This window comes from Brienomyrus brachyistius, unplaced genomic scaffold (assembly GCF_023856365.1).
Source record: "Brienomyrus brachyistius isolate T26 unplaced genomic scaffold, BBRACH_0.4 scaffold32, whole genome shotgun sequence".
Classification (NCBI taxonomy): domain Eukaryota; kingdom Metazoa; phylum Chordata; class Actinopteri; order Osteoglossiformes; family Mormyridae; genus Brienomyrus; species Brienomyrus brachyistius.
Genome location: NW_026042307.1, coordinates 3,098,341 through 3,119,047, shown reverse-complemented (window position 1 = coordinate 3,119,047; position 20,707 = coordinate 3,098,341). Strand labels below are relative to the sequence as shown.

At 40.3% G+C, this 20,707-nt stretch overlaps 1 protein-coding gene across 17 annotated transcripts; it reads left to right on the top strand.

Moving 5' to 3' along the window:
* The first annotated feature begins 2,802 nt into the window (after positions 1-2,802).
* LOC125721136 (uncharacterized) lies at positions 2,803-16,094 on the top strand. Of its 17 annotated transcripts, none has more exons than XM_048997132.1 (16): positions 2,803-3,500; positions 5,075-5,183; positions 5,607-5,769; positions 5,887-6,079; positions 7,151-7,258; positions 7,631-7,735; positions 8,108-8,212; positions 8,585-8,689; positions 9,062-9,166; positions 9,539-9,643; positions 10,132-10,239; positions 11,025-11,081; positions 11,442-13,443; positions 13,539-13,607; positions 14,179-14,313; positions 15,737-16,094. In XM_048997132.1, the coding sequence occupies exons 2-16, from the start codon at positions 5,081-5,083 to the stop codon at positions 15,958-15,960; spliced, it is 3,687 nt and encodes a 1,228-aa protein (XP_048853089.1). In that variant the 5' UTR covers positions 2,803-3,500; positions 5,075-5,080; the 3' UTR covers positions 15,961-16,094. The 17 variants fall into 17 exon arrangements, with proteins under 17 accessions (XP_048853089.1, XP_048853088.1, XP_048853092.1 ...); XM_048997131.1 differs by having other exon boundaries at positions 5,072-5,183; XM_048997135.1 differs by lacking the exon at positions 7,631-7,735 and having other exon boundaries at positions 5,072-5,183.
* Positions 16,095-20,707: the final 4,613 nt, after the last annotated feature.

Sequence of the window (20,707 nt, the reverse complement as noted above, 5' to 3'; positions counted from 1 at the left end):
CATCCCTGAGATAAGAAGAACACCCGACGCTTTGCAGGCTACTCGGCCGACCCGAAGTTCTCGAAGATGGCGCAGAGACCGTAAACAAAGGCGGGGGAAACGTGGAGGGCTAACAGCTAAGCTAAGGCTATCACCACATCGGCTTTCCTTACCCACTATTTTCCTCGCTAATGTGCGGTCCCTGGTGAACAAAATGGATGAGTTACGACTTTGGATTACCGACAACAGGAGACTTATGGACTGTAACATCCTAATATTTACGGAAACATGGCTACACAGCGGTATACCTCACGATGCTATTGAGCTAGTCGGACGCCAAACTCTCCGGGCGGACAGAACAGCTTATGTTTCCGGTAAGACAAGAGGCAGAGGATTGTGCATTTATGTTAACAAGGCTTGGTGTACGAACTCTGTCATTGTTGGAAAACATTGCTCAGCTGACCTTGAGTATCTCATGGTTAAGTGTAGACCATTCTATATGCCGAGGGAGTTCACCTCCACTATAATAACAGCTGCTTATATCCCACCGGATGCTAATGCTAAGCTTGCTATGAAAGAACTATATGCAGCCATTAGCAAACAACAATCTGCTCACCCCGAGGCTGCATTTATTGTAGCAGGGGATTTCAACCACTCCAACCTAAAGACAGTGCTACCTAAATTTCACCAACATGTATCCTACCATACCAGAGGGGATAAAACTTTGGATCATGTTTATACAAACATTGCTACACCCCTCCCCCACCTGGGACAGTCAGATCACCTTTCTTTGTTTCTCACCCCCAAGTACTCACCACTCATCAACCGTGTGAAACCAACAGTAAAGACCATCAAAGTGTGGCCAGCGGGGGTAGACTCTGCACTCCAGGACAGGTTTAAGGACACGGACTGGAGCATGTTTGCCTCTCAGGCCACCTTCGACTCGTATATAAACATTGACTGTTACACACACTCAGTACTGGAATACATCAGCACCACAATTGACAGTGTTACTACAAAGAAGCAGATCGCAACGTATCCAAATCAGAAACCATGGATGAACAGGGAAGTGCGACTTCTGCTAAAGGCACGTAACAAAGCTTTCAGATCAGGTGACGCACAGGCCTACAGTACATCCAGGGCAGAACTGAAGAGGGGCATCAACAAGGCCAAGCTTAGCTACAAACTGAAGGTGGAGGAGCACTTTGTCAACTCTGACCCCCGTCGCATGTGGCTGGGCATCCAGGCCATCTCTGACTACAAGCCTAGCACTTCCACACAGACAGCCATGAACGTGTCCTCCCTTAATGAGCTGAATGACTTCTACGCTCGTTTTGACAAGGACAATAAGGAAAAGTCCACCATAACCCTACACTCTGATGACTGCCATACTCTCACACTCACCCACACAGAGGTACATGATGCACTGAGCCGTATCAATGCTCGTAAGGCTGCTGGCCCTGACGGCATTCCTGGACGTGTGCTTAGGGCATGTGCTGAACAGCTTACAGGGGTCTTTACAGACATTTTCAACCTGTCCCTTGCCCAGGCAGCAGTACCAGCATGCTTCAAAACCACCTCCATAGTGCCAGTGCCGAAACACTCATCACCGATGTGCCTGAACGACTACCGCCCTGTAGCACTCACGCCTATAGCTATGAAGTGCTTTGAGCGACTGGTCCTGGCACACCTCAAGACATGCCTGCCCCCCACACTGGATCCTCACCAATTTGCCTACCGAAGCAATAGAAGTACAGAGGATGCTGTATCCACAGCGCTTCACTGTGTACTCTCACACCTGGACAATAAGAACACTTATGCAAGAATGCTGTTTGTTGACTTCAGCTCAGCATTCAATACAGTCATCCCTTCCAAGTTGATCACTAAACTTGGGGATCTTGGTATTAACAATTCTATCTGTAATTGGATCACGGACTTCCTGACCAACAGACCCCAGCATGTCAGGTCAGACCATAACTGCTCTACCACCATTACACTCAGCACTGGCGTTCCACAGGGCTGTGTGCTGAGCCCATTCCTCTACTCCCTTTTCACCCATGACTGTAGGCCTATGTATGGATCCAACTCCATCATCAAGTTTGCAGATGACACCACGGTGATCGGTCTCAGTGACAACGATGAGTCTGACTACAGGGAAAAGGTAAAACACCTAGCTGCATGGTGTGCTGATAATAACCTGCTCCTGAATACCTCCAAAACCAAGGAGCTCATTGTGGACTTCAGGAAGGAGAAGAGAGACACCCACCACCCCATCCACATCAATGGCATGGCTGTTGAACGGGTTTCCAGCTTCAAATTCCTGGTGACACACATCTCAGAGAACCTGTCCTGGACAACCAACACCTCCAGCCTGGTCAAGAAGGCCCATCAGCGCCTCTTCTTCTTGAGGACACTGAAAAAGAACCAACTGTCTGCTGACATACTGGGCAACTTCTACCGCTGTGCGATAGAAAGCATCCTGACCAACTGTATTACAGCATGGTATGGGAATTGTACTGTGGCTGACCGCAAGGCACTGCAGCGGGTGGTAAAAACCGCCCAACGAATCACAGGGACTTCAATTCCTGCCATTGAGGATGTCCACAAGAAGAGATGTCTACGCCGAGCACGCAACATCCTTAAGGACTCCTCTCATCCAGCCAACAAACTCTTCCAGCTCCTCCCCTCCAGAAGGCGCTACAGGAGCCTTCGGACTAAAACCAGCAGGTTCAGGAACAGCTTTTTCCCCACAGCGGTCACACTACTGAACTCAGTCCCCCGCTAAACACACAACACACCTGTACATTGCACATCTGTGTGTGTGTGTGTGTGTGTGTGTGTGTGTGTGTGTGTGTGTGTGTGTGTGTGTGTGTGTGTGTGTGTGCGTTGGTATTCCTATCTTTATGGGGACATTGATCTGTATACACAGTCACCTTATGGGGACCAAAAACGTTATGGGGACAAAAATCTAGGTCCCCATAAGGGAAACCATTAAAACATATTGGGGAGACTGTATATATGTGCCTTACAAAGTTTTAGCTTAGGCCCATAACGAACGACCTCATCGGATCACACGGTTCACACGGATTCTCTATGTTGCCACCTGTAGTCAGGAACCGGAACTTTTTGGGGGTGGGGCTTGGCCGAGCCTTACACACATTTTGCAAGCCTAATTTATGCAAATCACGGTACCGCCCACTTAACGGAGGTGTTTGCGTGATTTGCGCATGTGCAATAGCTTTGAGAGGTAAGAGCACCGTAAAGTTTTGTTCTATTAAGCAATTATAATACTTATCTTTCGAGTAAAATAAATAAGATTAAATAAACAATAAATGTAGGTGTGTAAAAAAGTGGCTGCTATGTTAATATTTTCAAAAAATTGTTAAAATGGTGAAACGAGAGCTGCGTTATGGCGAAGTGTAGTTTTATCTGACCATTAATGAGTTTTCAGCACCACGGGAAGTAGAAACATAGACGAAAGGAAGATTCTACTGCTTTTACACGACCAAATACAGTGAAAGGTAAGTTTGTGATTATATTTCTTGTGTTTTAATACGTTATTTATAATTAATACTTATTTATAATATATAACAATGCTAGCTGACTAGCCAGCTGAGTTTACATACACCTTATCAGATTTACTAGTGTGCTAGATTGGTTAAGTTAATAAGACGAAACTAATATATTAAATTGGGTCCTGTAGCTGGCGTGTGAATGCTTAGTGTAATACCCACATATCTAACTAGCTTCATGTAATGTAGTTAGCTGATAGCCATTTTCGGTTTCCCAAAAAAATCGAGCGAAAATTGTCATCGGTGTGAGTGACGGGTTCAGCCTCTTTGGAGGATATTGGTGCACAGTTTCCTGGGCCAAGCACAGTTCCCTAGTTCCTATTATTATTAGTAGTAGTAATAGTAGTAGTAGTACTACTGGTAATCTTTAAAGCGCTTCACGGTGGTTTGATGTATCGATGCTCCTTTTAATCTGATTCTCGAAACACTTCGGCTGAGACGTGATAAGTCTGTAGAACGGTTTATTAGAACAGTCATTAGCATGCACGCATAGTATGTTCTTAAACCGGTATGTAAATTGAGCAGAATAAAGAAGATATGTTCTGCAACCCCTTGCTTACTGCACGTCTGCATCACGCAGTTACTCAGTATAATATAATGTAGACATATGATGGACGCTATACGAGCTCGAATAGAAGATGGACAGTGTATGTACTGGTATAGAAGATCGATGCAATGCGGTTTTAAAAGAAAAATCCTGCAGTTGCCTGTCCTGTGTTATGAACCAGTCAGGTTCATAATTAATGTTGCATCTAAAAAAGAAGGTATAGAATATATATAGAAGGTATATGTTTAAGAAATAAACATATAGTTTATTTCACTTCTATATGTTGGAAAGAGGGTGCAGTGTTTAGTGCTGCTGCCTTGCAGCAAGAAGGTCCTGGGTTCGATTCCGGGTCCGTTCTGTGTGGAGCACGCACGCTCTCCCCATGTTTGCTTGGGTTATCTAGGGGCTCCGGTTTTCTCCCACAGTCCAAAGGCGTGCAGGGTAGGCTGGTTGGTGCGTCTAAATTGGCCCTGTAGTTGTGTGGTGTGTTGGCGCCCACCCAGGGTTGGTCCCCGTCTGTGTCCCCCCTGCGACTCCAGTGCAGATTATGGTAATGGATGGATGGATGGGTATTGGAAAGATAGGGTCTCATCTAACTTTGCGCATGGTAAGAGAGGAGCTGGGTTATACTAGCAGTAAAGGACAGAGTACAGGAAAACGGGGAACATATCTATTCCTCAAGGCGAAGGTGTATATTTACCATTCTGCAAGGTAAACAACCCCATAAGACATTTAGGCTACAGTGACATTTTTTTTAGTACCACACAATATCAGGTTCCCCATTTTGGTTTACAGTTGAGTTTCGTCAGTTATTTAAAGGATTTTCAGAAGTGGTAGCCTGAGAGAGTGATAAATCTTGAAAGTATGCTTTTGATGTATCTGAACATAAGAACTAATAAAAAAATACTATTTAGTTAATAACTTTTCAGTTACGATTCGAGATCTGTCAAACTAATTTTTAATAATTTCCTAGCAGTTTGAAATGCCACCACGAATCAGCCCACTTAAGGATGCCATTCATTACGTTGTTTCAAAGACTGACAAAACATGGAAATTAGATGTGAAGTACATCAATGCAGAGAAAGGTAAGGTGATGTCTGACATGATTTTTCAGTTAATAATTACTTGCATGCAAAACTGAAGCTTTGCACTAGATGCTGATCAGATAATGATTGTATCATTATCTGATCAGCATCTAATGCAAACTTTAGGGTATCATGAGGTACCATCTGTCAAGGTCAGTTTTTGTGTAATTGGCATGAATTATCTGCAAGATTTGGTAATTTATACACATAATAGGTTCATGTATATGACCGATGAGCCCATTTATATACATTTTACACACTCACCAAGGCCAGCGAGTGTTAGGTTGAAATTATAATTGATTCTTTTACAAAACATTAAAAACGGGTTTCCCAGACCTGAACACATGACCAGGGCTAATTGGATAATGGTAGAATGCATAGGTTTTCCTATTTTATTAAAAATGGTTTTGTTGTCTATTACAGGCCGTGGTATATTTGCAAAGGGTTTGATTTGCAAAGGAGATTTTGTTGTTGAATATAGGGGAGAAATGATAAATAATGCGGAATCCCAGAGAAGAAGAAAACTTTACCACCCATCATGTACTGCATTTATGTTTGCGTTCAAGTGGAGAGGGAAAATGTATTGGTAAGACTTCAATTTGCAAATAATACTCCTTATACTAAATTAATAGAAACTCTGATCTTGTGGTGATATATTGTTATATTTTTATTTCCTGTTTTCTCATGTTACCATCTTTTTAAGTATTGATGCCTCTAAAGAAGATGGATCCTTTGGGCGGCTAGTTAATGATGACCACAGGCATCCAAACTGTAGGATGAAAAAAATTGATGTGAATGGAAACCCGCACCTTTGTCTGTTTGCACTAAATGACATTAATGAAGGAGAAGAGATTTCCTATGACTATGGAGGTGACGACTGCCCATGGAGAAAACAAGTATGTCACACAGTGTACAGAATATATTGTAGTGTTGCAGAATGTTTGAGAAAGGCTTATGATTGAATGGAGTATATATTAATCAAATTTATCACTATTTAAATAAAAAAAAACTGACGTGGTAAAATAAGAATGAAAATGAACATACATAAAGAAACAAAATCAGTCAAGTAGTATCAGAATTATCTTAGCATCACCTGAAGCTGCAATCCATGATCAACCTCTAAGATAAATGACAATCTTCTAACAGAGGAAGAGGCACTAGAAAATCAAATCAAAGTTGCTAATGTTCTCAGAAGCTGTTAGATAAGATCAGTGTTTAAGAACCCAGTAATAAATATGGCCAATGTTTAGTTCCTTTATTTATGAAAATTTACCTACAATCTGAATAAAGGTAGTGATGTTGATAGTCATATGAAAAATATTTTCAGCCTAGATTACAGCTAATGAAGTAAATGCAAGTCCTAATTATTTAATAAAAATGTTACATTTGGTTGAAAAAACAGCTGCTAATATAAATTTAGAGGAGTCCATTCAGTCCATTTAAAGGCGTAGATGAATGAGCAAAGTACAAAAAATCACCAGCAGGTCCATTGTGTCCAACCAGTCACCTGGTTAAGTATCAAATACTTAGTTTTGTATTATGTATTTGGAATAGTGAAATCTCAATTTTTTTTATTTGTCATTATAAATGTGGGGGCGGCATGGTGGTGCAGTGGTTAGCACTGTTGCCTCACACCTCTGGTACCTGGGTTCGAATCTCCGCCTGGGTCACATGTGTGTGGAGTTTGCATGTTCTCCCCATGTCGTCGTGGGGTTTCCTCCGGGTACTCCGGTTTCCCCCCACAGTCCAAAAACATGCTGAGGCTAATTGGAGTTGCAAAATTGCCCATAGGTGTGTATGTGTGAGTGAATGGTGTGAGTGTGCCCTGCGATGGGCTGGCCCCCCATCCTGGGTTGTTCCCTGCCTCGTGCCCATTGCTTCCGGGATAGGCTCCAGATCCCCCGCGACCCAATAGGATAAGCGGTTTGGAAAATGGATGGATGGATGGATTATAAATGTGTTTTCAGGCGACCAGCATTACAGCTAATGCCATGGGGCCGGACGACTCTCAACCTTCCCTCTTGTCAAAGACTCCGATATATGATGCTACTGGACCAAACAACACACCTCAACAGGTACATTCATGTCCATCGCTTCAGATTGAATTCTAGTGTCTCTTTTTATGTTTCTCTACTTTAGGGGTGAGATTTTAGCTTTCACTGGGATCGTTATCTTTGGTAATAAGTACTGTATTCTAGGCACTCACGACGTCCCCACAACACACCTGCAGTTGGTGTGTGACTACAAAATGTTTGTGATAAATTGGGCAGAACTGGTCCCCATAAGGAACAGTAACACTGTGTGTGGAATGTCCCCACAAAGCATATTTCATTCAAGATGTGTGAACACTGACAGAGCTGGACTGGGCAGGAAAAGATATTTTACAGTGAATTTGATTTTTTCTTTCCTCTGATGATTGTCGGCATGCATCTCATCTTTTCTTGTAGATTTTGTCTTTTGCTAATGCCATGGGGCCGGACGACTCTCGACCTTCCCTCCTCTCAAAGACTCCGATATATGATGCTACTGGACCAAACAACACACCTCAACAGGTACATTCATGTCCATCGCTTCAGATTGAATTCTAGTGTCTCTTTTTATGTTTCTCTACTTTAGGGGTGAGATTTTAGCTTTCACTGGGAACGTTATCTTTGGTAATAAGTACTGTATTCTAGGCACTCACGACGTCCCCACAACACACCTGCAGTTGGTGTGTGACTACAAAATGTTTGTGATAAATTGGGCAGAACTGGTCCCCATAAGGAACAGTAACACTGTGTGTGGAATGTCCCCACAAAGCGTCTTTCATTCAAGATGTGTGAACACTGACAGAGCTGGACTGGGCAGAAAAAGATATTTTACAATGAATTTGATTTTTTCTTTCCTCTGATGATTGTCGGCATGCATCTCATCTTTTCTTGTAGATTTTGTCTTTTGCTAATGCCATGGGGCCGAACGACTCTCGACCTTCCCTCCTCTCAAAGACTCTGATATATGATGCTACTGAACCAAACAACACACCTCAACAGGTACATTCATGTCCATCGCTTCAGATTGAATTCTAGTGTCTCTTTTTATGTTTCTCTACTTTAGGGGTTAGATTTTAGCTTTCACTGGGATCGTTATCTTTGGTAATAAGTACTGTATTCTAGGCACTCACGACGTCCCCACAACACACCTGCAGTTGGTGTGTGACTACAAAATGTTTGTGATAAATTGGGCAGAACTGGTCCCCATAAGGAACAGTAACACTGTGTGTGGAATGTCCCCACAAAGCATATTTCATTCAAGATGTGTGAACACTGACAGAGCTGGACTGGGCAGGAAAAGATATTTTACAGTGAATTTGATTTTTTCTTTCCTCTGATGATTGTCGGCATGCATCTCATCTTTTCTTGTAGATTTTGTCTTTTGCTAATGCCATGGGGCCGGACGACTCTCGACCTTCCCTCCTCTCAAAGACTCCGATATATGATGCTACTGGACCAAACAACACACCTCAACAGGTACATTCATGTCCATCGCTTCAGATTGAATTCTAGTGTCTCTTTTTATGTTTCTCTACTTTAGGGGTGAGATTTTAGCTTTCACTGGGATCGTTATCTTTGGTAATAAGTACTGTATTCTAGGCACTCACGACGTCCCCACAACACACCTGCAGTTGGTGTGTGACTACAAAATGTTTGTGATAAATTGGGCAGAACTGGTCCCCATAAGGAACAGTAACACTGTGTGTGGAATGTCCCCACAAAGCATATTTCATTCAAGATGTGTGAACACTGACAGAGCTGGACTGGGCAGGAAAAGATATTTTACAGTGAATTTGATTTTTTCTTTCCTCTGATGATTGTCGGCATGCATCTCATCTTTTCTTGTAGATTTTGTCTTTTGCTAATGCCATGGGGCCGGACGACTCTCGACCTTCCCTCCTCTCAAAGACTCCGATATATGATGCTACTGGACCAAACAACACACCTCAACAGGTACATTCATGTCCATCGCTTCAGATTGAATTCTAGTGTCTCTTTTTATGTTTCTCTACTTTAGGGGTTAGCTTTTAGCTTTCACTGGGATCGTTATCTTTGGTAATAAGTACTGTATTCTAGGCACTCACGACGTCCCCACAACACACCTGCAGTTGGTGTGTGACTACAAAATGTTTGTGATAAATTGGGCAGAACTGGTCCCCATAAGGAACAGTAACACTGTGTGTGGAATGTCCCCACAAAGCATATTTCATTCAAGATGTGTGAACACTGACAGAGCTGGACTGGGCAGGAAAAGATATTTTACAGTGAATTTGATTTTTTCTTTCCTCTGATGATTGTCGGCATGCATCTCATCTTTTCTTGTAGATTTTGTCTTTTGCTAATGCCATGGGGCCGGACGACTCTCGACCTTCCCTCCTCTCAAAGACTCCGATATATGATGCTACTGGACCAAACAACACACCTCAACAGGTACATTCATGTCCATCGCTTCAGATTGAATTCTAGTGTCTCTTTTTATGTTTCTCTACTTTAGGGGTGAGATTTTAGCTTTCACTGGGATCGTTATCTTTGGTAATAAGTACTGTATTCTAGGCACTCACGACGTCCCCACAACACACCTGCAGTTGGTGTGTGACTACAAAATGTTTGTGATAAATTGGGCAGAACTGGTCCCCATAAGGAACAGTAACACTGTGTGTGGAATGTCCCCACAAAGCGTCTTTCATTCAAGATGTGTGAACACTGACAGAGCTGGACTGGGCAGAAAAAGATATTTTACAATGAATTTGATTTTTTCTTTCCTCTGATGATTGTCGGCATGCATCTCATCTTTTCTTGTAGATTTTGTCTGTACACGCAGTCTGTCTGTCTGCATGTTATGGAATATTTACTTGAAATTGACAATTTGTTTTCAGTGTTTTCATTATCTGAATTTGTCATTATAAATGTGTTTTCAGACGACCAGCATTACAGCTAATGCCATGGGGTCGGACGACTCTCGACCTTCCCTCCTCTCAAAGACTCCGATATATGATGCTACTGAACCAAACAACACACCTCAACAGGTACATTCATGTCCATCGCTTCAGATTGAATTCTAGTGTCTCTTTTTATGTTTCTCTACTTTAGGGGTTAGCTTTCAGCTTTCACTGGGATCATTATCTTTGGTAATAAGTACTGTATTCTAGGCACTCACGACGTCCCCACAACACACCTGCAGTTGGTGTGTGACTACAAAATGTTTGTGATAAATTGGGCAGAACTGGTCCCCATAAGGAACAGTAACACTGTGTGTGGAATGTCCCCAGAAAGCATATGATGCATTAAACATACAGTATATGGAGAAAAGTTTTTTTTTTTGTCAACACTTGAAAATCACACTAATATATGGTTCTTCCTTAAACAAAGTTGGAAGCATACAATTCTCTAGGGGCTCTGTATTGTGCTATCTTGTTTTGAAAAATGTTCTTTTTGCACAGTACTTTTTGATAAATCTCTAACGTTAGTCTTTCACAAAGTGGTTAAACATGACCCATCTTTGTCAGCCTTTTTTGTGTGTTTTGCAGGCAACAAATTCAAAGTTTGTTTATATTTATATAATGCAATCAAGTTGGTCAGCCAACATATTTTGGCCATAACAATTCTCAGTTCAATTTTCTTAATTGCATATTTTAAATTGCATTTTAGAAAAGTTTCTTTTTCCAGACTTTTCTTTATTTTTAATTTCACTAATTATAGTGCCAAAGACTGTGTTCCCAGATGACTTTTTTTCCCCACAGATTCCTAGAGGATACTTTGTAATTGAAACTACTATTTCAAATATTGTTTATATGGTTGCTTGTATTTACAGATTGCCAATGAAGATGAGGTTTTTGTACCAAGACTCAGACGGACTAAAAGTATTGAAGTAAGTTCTCTTTCCAAAAAAAAAATGTTTACTAAACTGGGACTTTGTTTCAGTCAACAGTTATTTTCAGTATCAATTATTCATTGGATTATATTCTTAATTGATAAATTATTTGGTCTATAAAATACCAGAGAGAAGTGAAAAATGTGCATCACTTTTTCTTTGAACCTAAGATGTCATCAGATGTCTTTGTTAAATCAGCTGTCCAAAATCCAAAATAATATGGTGAAAAGAAACGTTATCACACTTACAAAACCTGCAAAAATTAAACTGAATCAATGATTAATTTATTATCAAAATAGCTGAATTCATTTCTCACAATTTACTGATCGAATAATTATTACTTTGTTGTATTTTTAGATGAAAGACGCTGTTCCTGACAATTCTGATGAACTTTATGATTCCACATCAGGGAGTAATGATGATTATATTCCAGATACCACTTGTGAAAGTGACAGTGGAAGTGAATACAGCTTTAAACAAAACCTAAGGACCAAGAATCAGTCTTTTGATTTGCTTGATGTCTCTGGTTCAGTGAGTTCCCAAGTCTGTGACTCGACAACCCCAGACAAAATGACTTATGATGACCACAACCTTGCATCTGAAGTCACTGGAGCAGAAGAAGAAGAACCCTCTTCAAGTCAGAATGTAAATGACATCATGGTTGTTAAGGCATTAAAAAAAAGAGGAGGGAATAGAATTTACAACAAGAAACACTATTGCTTGTATTGCTCTAAACCATATTCTAAGATCGCAAGGCATCTAGAAGGTGCACATGAAAATAAACCTGATGTAGCTAAAGCTCTAAGCTTTCCAAAGGGTTCCGAGGAGAGGAAAAAACAGCTAGATTATATTCGTAACAGAGGAAATTATGCTCACAATGCTGCTGTAATGGAGTCAGGAAAGGGGGAACTAGTGCCATTTAGGCGACCTCATAAAGAAGTGCAGGGAAAGGAATTCATGCACTGTGCATATTGTCAAGGTCTTTTTACAAGAAAGGTTCTTTGGCGGCATATGCATAATTGTAAACTTAAACCCGGATCAGTCACCTCCAAACCAGGAAAGAACCGTGTTCAGTCCATGTGTACATACACAGGGCCTGTGCCTTCACACGTAAGTAAACAACTGTGGGGAGTAATCGGTGCCATGAATCCTGACCCAGTCACAGATATAATCAAAAATGACCAAGTCATTATTGCTCTTGGACAGCACTTGTTAAACAAAGGTGGACCATCACGCAAGAATCAACAGTATGTTCGAGAGAAGATGAGAGAAATCGGAAGGCTGATTTACAATGCCAGCAAAGTGACCACCTTAAAAAAATTGGAAGATTTCATAAATCCAAAGAACTACATGGACACTGTCAAAGCTGTCAAGTTTACATGTGGGTATGACAGTGAAACAAACAAGTTCTTAATTCCATCACTGGCAAACAAACTTGGAAATGCCTTGGTTAAAGTAAGTAAACTTTTAAAAGCTCAGGGTTTAATCTCAAACAACAAAGAGCTTGTTGAGAATGCCAGTAAGTTTCTAGATGTCCATCAGCAAAAGTGGAATGAGATGATCTCAGCTACTGCATTGAGGAACATCAGTGAAGCAAAGTGGAATGTGCCCACTCTCATGCCCTTTACTGAAGATGTCCAAAAAATGCATGCATATCTCAATGAAATGCAGGATAACTGGTACAAATCGCTCTATGAAAATCCCTCTGTAAAAGCCTGGATTGAGCTTACAAAGGTGTGTATGACCCAGATCATTCTCTTTAACCGGCGCAGGGAAGGAGAGGTGGCAAGCATGCCCTTATCTGCATTTTTATCGAGAGACACCTCTGATCCACATCAGGATGTGGACTGGGCTCTGTCTGAAGTGGAAAGAAAACTTTACAGACACTTTACACGGATTGTCACCAGGGGGAAACGTGGTCGCCCAGTTCCAATTCTATTGACTCCAAAAATGCTGTGTGCATTAGAACTCCTTGCTAAGCAGAGAGGGGCCTGTGGGGTACTAAAGGACAATCAGTATATGTTTGCGAGACCAGAAGCTATGACACATTTCCGAGGTTCTGATTGCATCCGTGGATTTGCCAAGGTGTGTGGTGCAAAATGTCCTGAATCACTGACATCTACCAGACTGCGAAAGCATGCTGCAACCCTTTCAACTGTGCTGAACATGACAGACACAGAGATGGACCAGCTGGCCACCTTTCTTGGACATGACATTAGAATCCATCGTGAGTTCTATAGACTCCCTGAGAAGACCCTGCAACTTGCAAAGATCAGCAAAGTTCTAATGGCACTCGAGCAGGGAAGATTAGCTGAGTTTCATGGCAAGAACTTGGATGAAATTCAGATAGATCCAGATGGTATGTTATTTGACTTTTTTGTTTATTTTTCTGCTTGCTATCTATTCTTTTTGTTTAATCACATTGTTAAGCTGTACTTCGTATGACTTCCACAGAAAAAGTTCTGGACAGTGATGAGGAAGACTTCCAGGAGAAATGTCAGGCAGATTCATCAATTATAGATGGTATGTTTTGTCACTAGTTTAAGTCAGTAAATAAGTTTATTAGAGTATTGCTTTAATTGAATTTGTTATTTAGCTAACTAATGCCAGGGGCATATGGACGTATTAATTGGGACTTGAAAGCTACAATTATAAAAAAAATAATAATAATCAAACATAACATCACGAATTGGCCCTTGTCAAACTCACTCTAATCATTGAACTTGCCCATTTTTTTCCTACTTCTGACACATCAACTTTGAGGACAAAATGTTCTCTTGCTGCCTAATAAATCCCATCCACTATCAGGTGCCATGATGAAGAGATAATCAGTGTTGTTCACTTCACCTGTCAGTGATCATAATGTTATACCTGATCGGTGTATATGCTTAGCATCTTGCACCTAATGATACCAAGCCTGTCACTCTGGTTTTAATCATGGTTCTGGTTTCTTGAGATTTGCCTGCCTCTGCCTGTTTACTGACTATGATTCAGCTGTATATTTTGGATTTTTCTGCATATTTAATAAAATAATAGTTTACTGCATTTGCATCCACCTCCAGCATCTGCTCTGAATGTTGATTATTTTCCACAGAACCATCAGCAGAGGAGATACTTCCTCCTACCGAAAGGAATGAAATGCCGCCACCACCGTCCAAGAGACATAAACCACTACCATTAGATGATACATCACCGTCAGTAGTCAGTACTGTGAGGCCTTCATCCAAAGGTGAACTCTCTACTCTTTTGTTTGTATTTGCGGAGGTACTGTCAGTGTCTGAATTAAACTAGAAATGGCTAAATGTTGTAGCAGCCAAATTGCTTTAAATGAATGCTTTGCTGCCAAACTGTTGTTGTCCCAAGCAGCTCTACATTATTCTGCCCTGTCTGAAAATCACAATTCTCAGAAATCCCTCTGTACCATTTGATGGGGCTAATTGGTTGTTGCTCGACTCTATAAGCTGCTTGAAGTGGGACTAGTAACAGTAACTGTTCTAATAAATGAAACATTAGTAATAACTAGCCCCTATATCAACCACCTGTCCTGGCTGTTCACAGGGTGCTGGAGCAATTCAGTGTGAATGACTGGATAACTTACAGCATTACTCATAATGTAGAAGCAACTCAACTTCAAGTAGCTTTAATATAATTTTCTTGTTACCAAAGCTAATATAGCTAAAGCGGTACATATTAGTACTTGTATGATGGTTGTACAGTATACCAAAAACATTATAATTCTGTGTAAACCATAAATAACAGAATACAATAATTTGCAAATCTCAACCTATGTTCAATTGAATACAATACAAACACAAAATATTTAGTGTTTATACTGATGAACCTGATTTTGATACCTGCAAAATGCTTAAAAAAAGTTGGGACAGGGGCATGTTTACCTTTGTATTACATCACCTTTTCTTTTACCAACACTCAGTGAGCCTTTGGGAATTGTTGAAGTTTTGAACAAGAAATTCTTTCCTATTCATACTTGATACATGACTTCAGTTGCTCAACAAACTAAGGTCTCTGTTGTTGTATTTTGGGTTTCATAATTTTCACACATTTTCAAAGGGTGACAGGTGTGGTCTGCAGGCAGGCCAGTTTAGATCCAGCGCTCTTTTACCAGCAAGCCACACTGTTGTAACACGTGCAGAATATGGCTTGGCATTGTCTTGCTGGAATAAGCAATAACGTCTCTGAAAAAGACATATGGATGGCGGCATATTTTGCATTCAACATTAAAGGTACTTTCACATGCCATGAGTGCTAACACACCAAGTGGTAACCACTGTGCTATCCTTGCTTGTGAAGAACTGAGCCTTTCTTTTGTATTCAGTTGAATGTCGGTTGCATTCTGTTTTTATTTATGTTTTACACAGCATCCCAGTTTTTTGAAATCAGGGTTGTAATGTCTTATATAATTACTATACACACTATATACAATACTAATACTATACTAGATGGATTTATCTAGTGGATCTTTAATGTTCATAAGAAGATACATACTGTTGTTTCTTCTTAAAATTTGACAATATAATTCTATTCCTAGGTAAATGCAAAGAATTTTACTTGCTGCATGTATGCTGATATAGAATTTAGCAAATTATATCTGATTTACAGCATTACTAATTAGTTTTTCTTACCACTTTAAGGTAAAGTGACCCAAAAGAAGAGACCCTGGCAGCAGACAGAGGTGCAGGCAGTGGAGAGGCACATGAATCGGTTCATCATATCTGGTATTGTGCCAGCAAAGAGCGATTGCGAGAGGTGTTTAAGAGCGGAACCAGAAGCTCTTAAGCAAAGAAACTGGGAGAACTTGAAATTCTATGTGTATAATCGCATCACGGCCTACAAAAGGGAAATTCAACGTAAATAGGGTTAAAGTTACGAATTCTCTGGTATGGCTTTTTGTTTCCGTTTGCCAGTGATTTGGAAAAGTTCCTGTTTTAAAACTCAGTCAACAGGAATTTATTTGCTTTTAGATTCATTTGACTTCATTTGGTGAGTTTGTGAAGTTGAATTCCTAAAAAGTTGCAAATTTTGTAGTTTAAATTTAAGCTTAATGTCATGGCAGTTCTTGACCGTTTGATGTTATATATATATATATATAACATCAAACGGTCAAGAACTGCCATGACATTAAGCTTAAATTTAAACTACAAAATTTGCAACTTTTTAGGAATTCAACTTCACAAACTCACCAAATGAAGTCAAATGAATCTAAAAGCAAATAAATTCCTGTTGACTGAGTTTTAAAACAGGAACAGGAATAATTTTTGGCTATTATTTTATATATATATATATATATATATATATATATATATATATATATATATATATATATATATATATATATATATAAAATAATAGCCAAAAATGCCAATGATTTTGACAGGTTTCTGTTTTATATTAGGAAAGCCTATCTGAAAAATCAGGCAACAGGAATTTGATTGCTTTAGATTCATTTGACTTAATTTGATGAGTTTGTTTGTGAAGGTGAACTCATTAAAAGTTGCAGATTTTGCAATGTTAATGTCGCGTTCAGTGTCGTGTTGTGTGGAGTTCAATCTGTGTCTTATTATAATGGAAGTGTGGTGGAATTTACCACCAGAAGTCCAATCTTCTCTACACCCAACAATATGTAATAAACCAACATGTTGTATTCAATAATGGGGACCTTCAAAAGAGAGTTTTTTGAGCCTGGGGGGTTGGGGGGATGTATGTTAATAACCATGCAGATGTGTTTACCCTGCCATTGAGTTTTGCTAAATCATTGACTTTTACACTTGTTAGATTTAGAATATGTAAGGAATAATTGACCGTTGAATTATTAGAAAATAATTTCTCCGCTTCACGTCGTGGCCGCATTACCACCTTGGGTGTGCATTATTTTCTAATAATTCAACGGTCCGGAGTCAATTATTCCGCTTATACTACGGTTGCCACACCTCAAGACATCGATCAGATGATATATTTCAAGGGATTCGTCCGGTTTTTCTACTTAAATCGCTATTGTGAGTAGGATTATTTCTTCCGCATCTGTCATGTTGTTGTTTTTGTTAGTCCTGTGTGCTGTATAGGTACTGTATGCTAATTTCCGTTATTACAGTTAACTATGCGAAGTGATATGGAACTGTAATGCGGTCAAGAGAGCTACCTGGAACTACATTCGCCGTTCGTTTATCTGAAAATAATTGCACACCTCAGAACGTTCGTCAGCCAATCAGATTCAAGCATTCAACGGTCCCGTAGTATAAATATTTTTAATTGCCTACAGTTAAACAATAGGACAGAGGACACAAAAGAACTCCTCATTTGTTAGAGAAACATAGCAATTAAGTATTTATAATTTCTTACTATGAGTAGCTAAAATATTTCACAGTACTGTGATTGAGTAGTAGATAGCTGATGCTGGATGGTTGACTGGTTAAAAAATATTTAGAATGGCTGTAAAACTGGAAAGTAAAGGTTTAAAGGTTTGACTTCTTTGGGTCTGATCCTTTGTAAGTGAATGTAGCCTTTAACTGCTTCACCTATTAATGTTCACTTCAATCACACTGATATTCTTAACAACCCTAGGTTTTCAGTCATAACTAAATGTCTTAACTATTATTTTGGACAGTTATTTAATATGATTAATCACTCAGAGGAAACTTCAGGGTTACACGAGACTGAGGAAAACTTTGTCTATGCTGATGTGTTGGAGGAACACGGTTTACTTACCACAAACATTTGGCGTTTAATTTCAGTATGTATAAAATACATGGCTGGAAACATATAACAATTGACTGTAGAGTGAAAGGAGAAAAACATTGTGATGTGTGTTGAATGCATATGCATATATAATATAATAATTTATCTGAGGATTGCCTTCATATAGGTGCTCATCAATTAGTAACAATTATAGTTGCAATGTCCCCACTAATCAAGGAGGAATTTGTGTGAATTATGCAAATCAGGTCCCCACTAAATATATTGGAATTTGTGTGAATAATGCAAATACTATGTAAACGAGGTCCCCATTAGTGATATTCACCAGATTTTTCATAAGTCCCCATAGAGTTTGGTCAAAACATTACTTCATCAATTCAGATATTTGAAGTCGTGTATAAGCTAACAAAGCTATGGTTAGTATGCCTGATTTTTTTCTTATTTCTAGAACCTGTAGAAAGGGTGGTCCCCGCAAGTGATGATCAAAAAGCTGGTCCCCATACAACATGGAAACCAGTATGTGTGTGTGTGTGTGTGTATATATATATATATATATTATAGTACTTATAGTATTACAGCACATACATATATACTATATATTTGCCATCCGCATTTGTTTGAACATTTGTCTGTCTATATATCTATTCCCACCTTCACTGTGCTCTTAACTGTACATACTGCATTTAACTGTACATACTGCATTTAACCATACATTTCACATACTATATTTATTGCACTTGCTGCTCTTTGCACTTCTGATTAGATGCTAAACTGAATCTCGTTGCCCCTGTATTTATACATGTGTAATGACAATAAAGTTGAATCTAATCTAATCTAATCTCCAATTTTAAACTTATAACGATGCTTTTCAGATGTACTCTGCATCAAACCATAAACGTTGTTGAAGACTTGGGCCGCATTCTGCACATTTACCTCAACCGGCTTCATTTTAAATGGTACTGCGGTGGGTATTATTTGAAGCGCTCGCTAGGTCTTGTACAATGTCCACATACCCTCTTGTATTACAAGCTGTTTAATAGCGCCACATTCATGTCTTTAATGTGCGGTTAAACCTTTTCACTACAGACGCCTTGACATAGTTACCAGTGGCGAAATGTGATATTCCATGTTTCTCAGTAAGCTTGTGAAATGACATGTTACAAAAACTCTGTCCCGCGATCGGTTTGTAGCCTTTTGGGGGTCCTGCCTTCAGAGAGAATGCTTTCAAACACTTTACCTCTGCCCCCGTCTTGCTTTTAAGACATCGTACCCATGCGTATTTTGATACGGACCCCATGATGCATGCTGCTGCAGCTCAGATATGGTGACCATCAGCCGGTCAAAAGGCTCTGGTGAGTTGTCAAGTCCCAGCCCAAAAGTCGCTGGCTGTATCGTTGGAGACCAGGATGGTGACCGCTGAGGGTCGGTTTCAGCATTGTTCAGCAGCAGTCCAAAAGTATGCTCGTCTATCAGAGGCAGCGGACAGGATGGATCCAGCTGTGTGCTCACTTCAGGAGACGTCGCGATGGTCGAAATTGTCTGTCTGCATGCCATTGCTCGCTGGGGAGGTGTGTCTCATCTTGAGTGCTGGCTCACAGAGGCCAGGGTATTATTACGTTTTTCACCATGGTGAAGTACAGCCTTCTCTCATCTTATTGGTTGCTATCGACACAAGTGGGTGACCTAATGATTCCCCGTCGATCTCAGTTTGTTCAAACTTTCTCTCGAGTTTTTTACAGATACATTCTTTTGTGAGAATATGCTGCACAGAGCTCCATGCTTGCGATGCCTCGACGGCTTGCGGGGTGCCCATTTTGGGTTTAGCGGCACTAAGTCGCTGTGATGGTGCGTCGCTGGGGTCATCCAACTCCTTGCGGGCACTGTATGTATGAGATTGACAGCAATTTGACAATTGGCCTGCCATTTGACAGCTGCTTGACGCAATGAGCTGGCTCTTTGAAGGAAATGCTGTGTGGATCTACGCACATGCGCTACATGAGAGTGAGCCAGAAAGTGAGAGAGAGAGAGAGCGCATGCTATCATTTAAACAAGAATTAACCGCGTTATTCCTTGGATATTGCTGTCGAAAATGCTTAGAGCGCTTTATTGTTCACATTGGCAGAAAAGTGCTTCATTACTTAAGTAACATTATGGTTATAGGGGTTTATTTGAAATAACAGGCGCTCCGCTGGTGTCGCCATTTTGAAATGGGCGTCGGTGCACATGCATGCGCCAAGCGCTGGACCATTGATCTTTCATTTCAACCGCTTCAAACACACCAGTCACATAAGGCCGAGCTCCAGGACTTGCTCATTTCGTCCCATTTCTTCTAAAAGTTTGCTGCTTAAATGCTTACTCCAACCTGGTAAATATCCCAAAAGTCTCTTAACGGTGGTGGTTAAATGTAATGAGTGCTCTCTTCTTTTTAAAACGACGTGCTGTATGTTTATTGGTTTCACTTGTGCTTGTTTAAATTTGCTCTTCAGCTCCTTTCGGGCATATTTTTTTAAATTCCGTCTGCTTTTCTTTTAAAACAACAAGTTTTTCTTGTTAAAACATTTTGGTGCTTTCTTCTTTTAAAATACACCGTGGCGCCTACTAAACATGCGGCTATGGCCGGACAAAGCCCCGCTGGACGTGTATGTGCTAGCTTGCATTCATCCTGCTATATGTTTTATTATTCCTCAAAAACGTAATTAAAAAAAGCACATTAATAAATTCATGTAATGTATTTTTATTCTATTAAAGTTTAACGGCAATCTCCCCAGCCATATGGCCCCCTATCGGCAGCACGTGGCATAAGCATGTACGGTATATAGAGAGAGCCCCTCGACCAATCAGAATAAAGGATACGTCCCCCTCCCGCTTATGACATCATAGATGGGGAGAGCATTAAGCTCTGCCCAATGTAC

Coding starts and splice junctions, on each gene's coding strand:
- LOC125721136 (XM_048997132.1), top strand. CDS start 5,081: ATGCCACCACGAATCAGCCCACTTAAGGATGCCATTCATTACGTTGTT. Junction 7,736..8,107: donor CAAACAACACACCTCAACAG/GTACATTCATGT, acceptor CTTTTCTTGTAG/ATTTTGTCTTTTGCTAATGC. Junction 14,314..15,736: donor TGTGAGGCCTTCATCCAAAG/GTGAACTCTCTA, acceptor TACCACTTTAAG/GTAAAGTGACCCAAAAGAAG.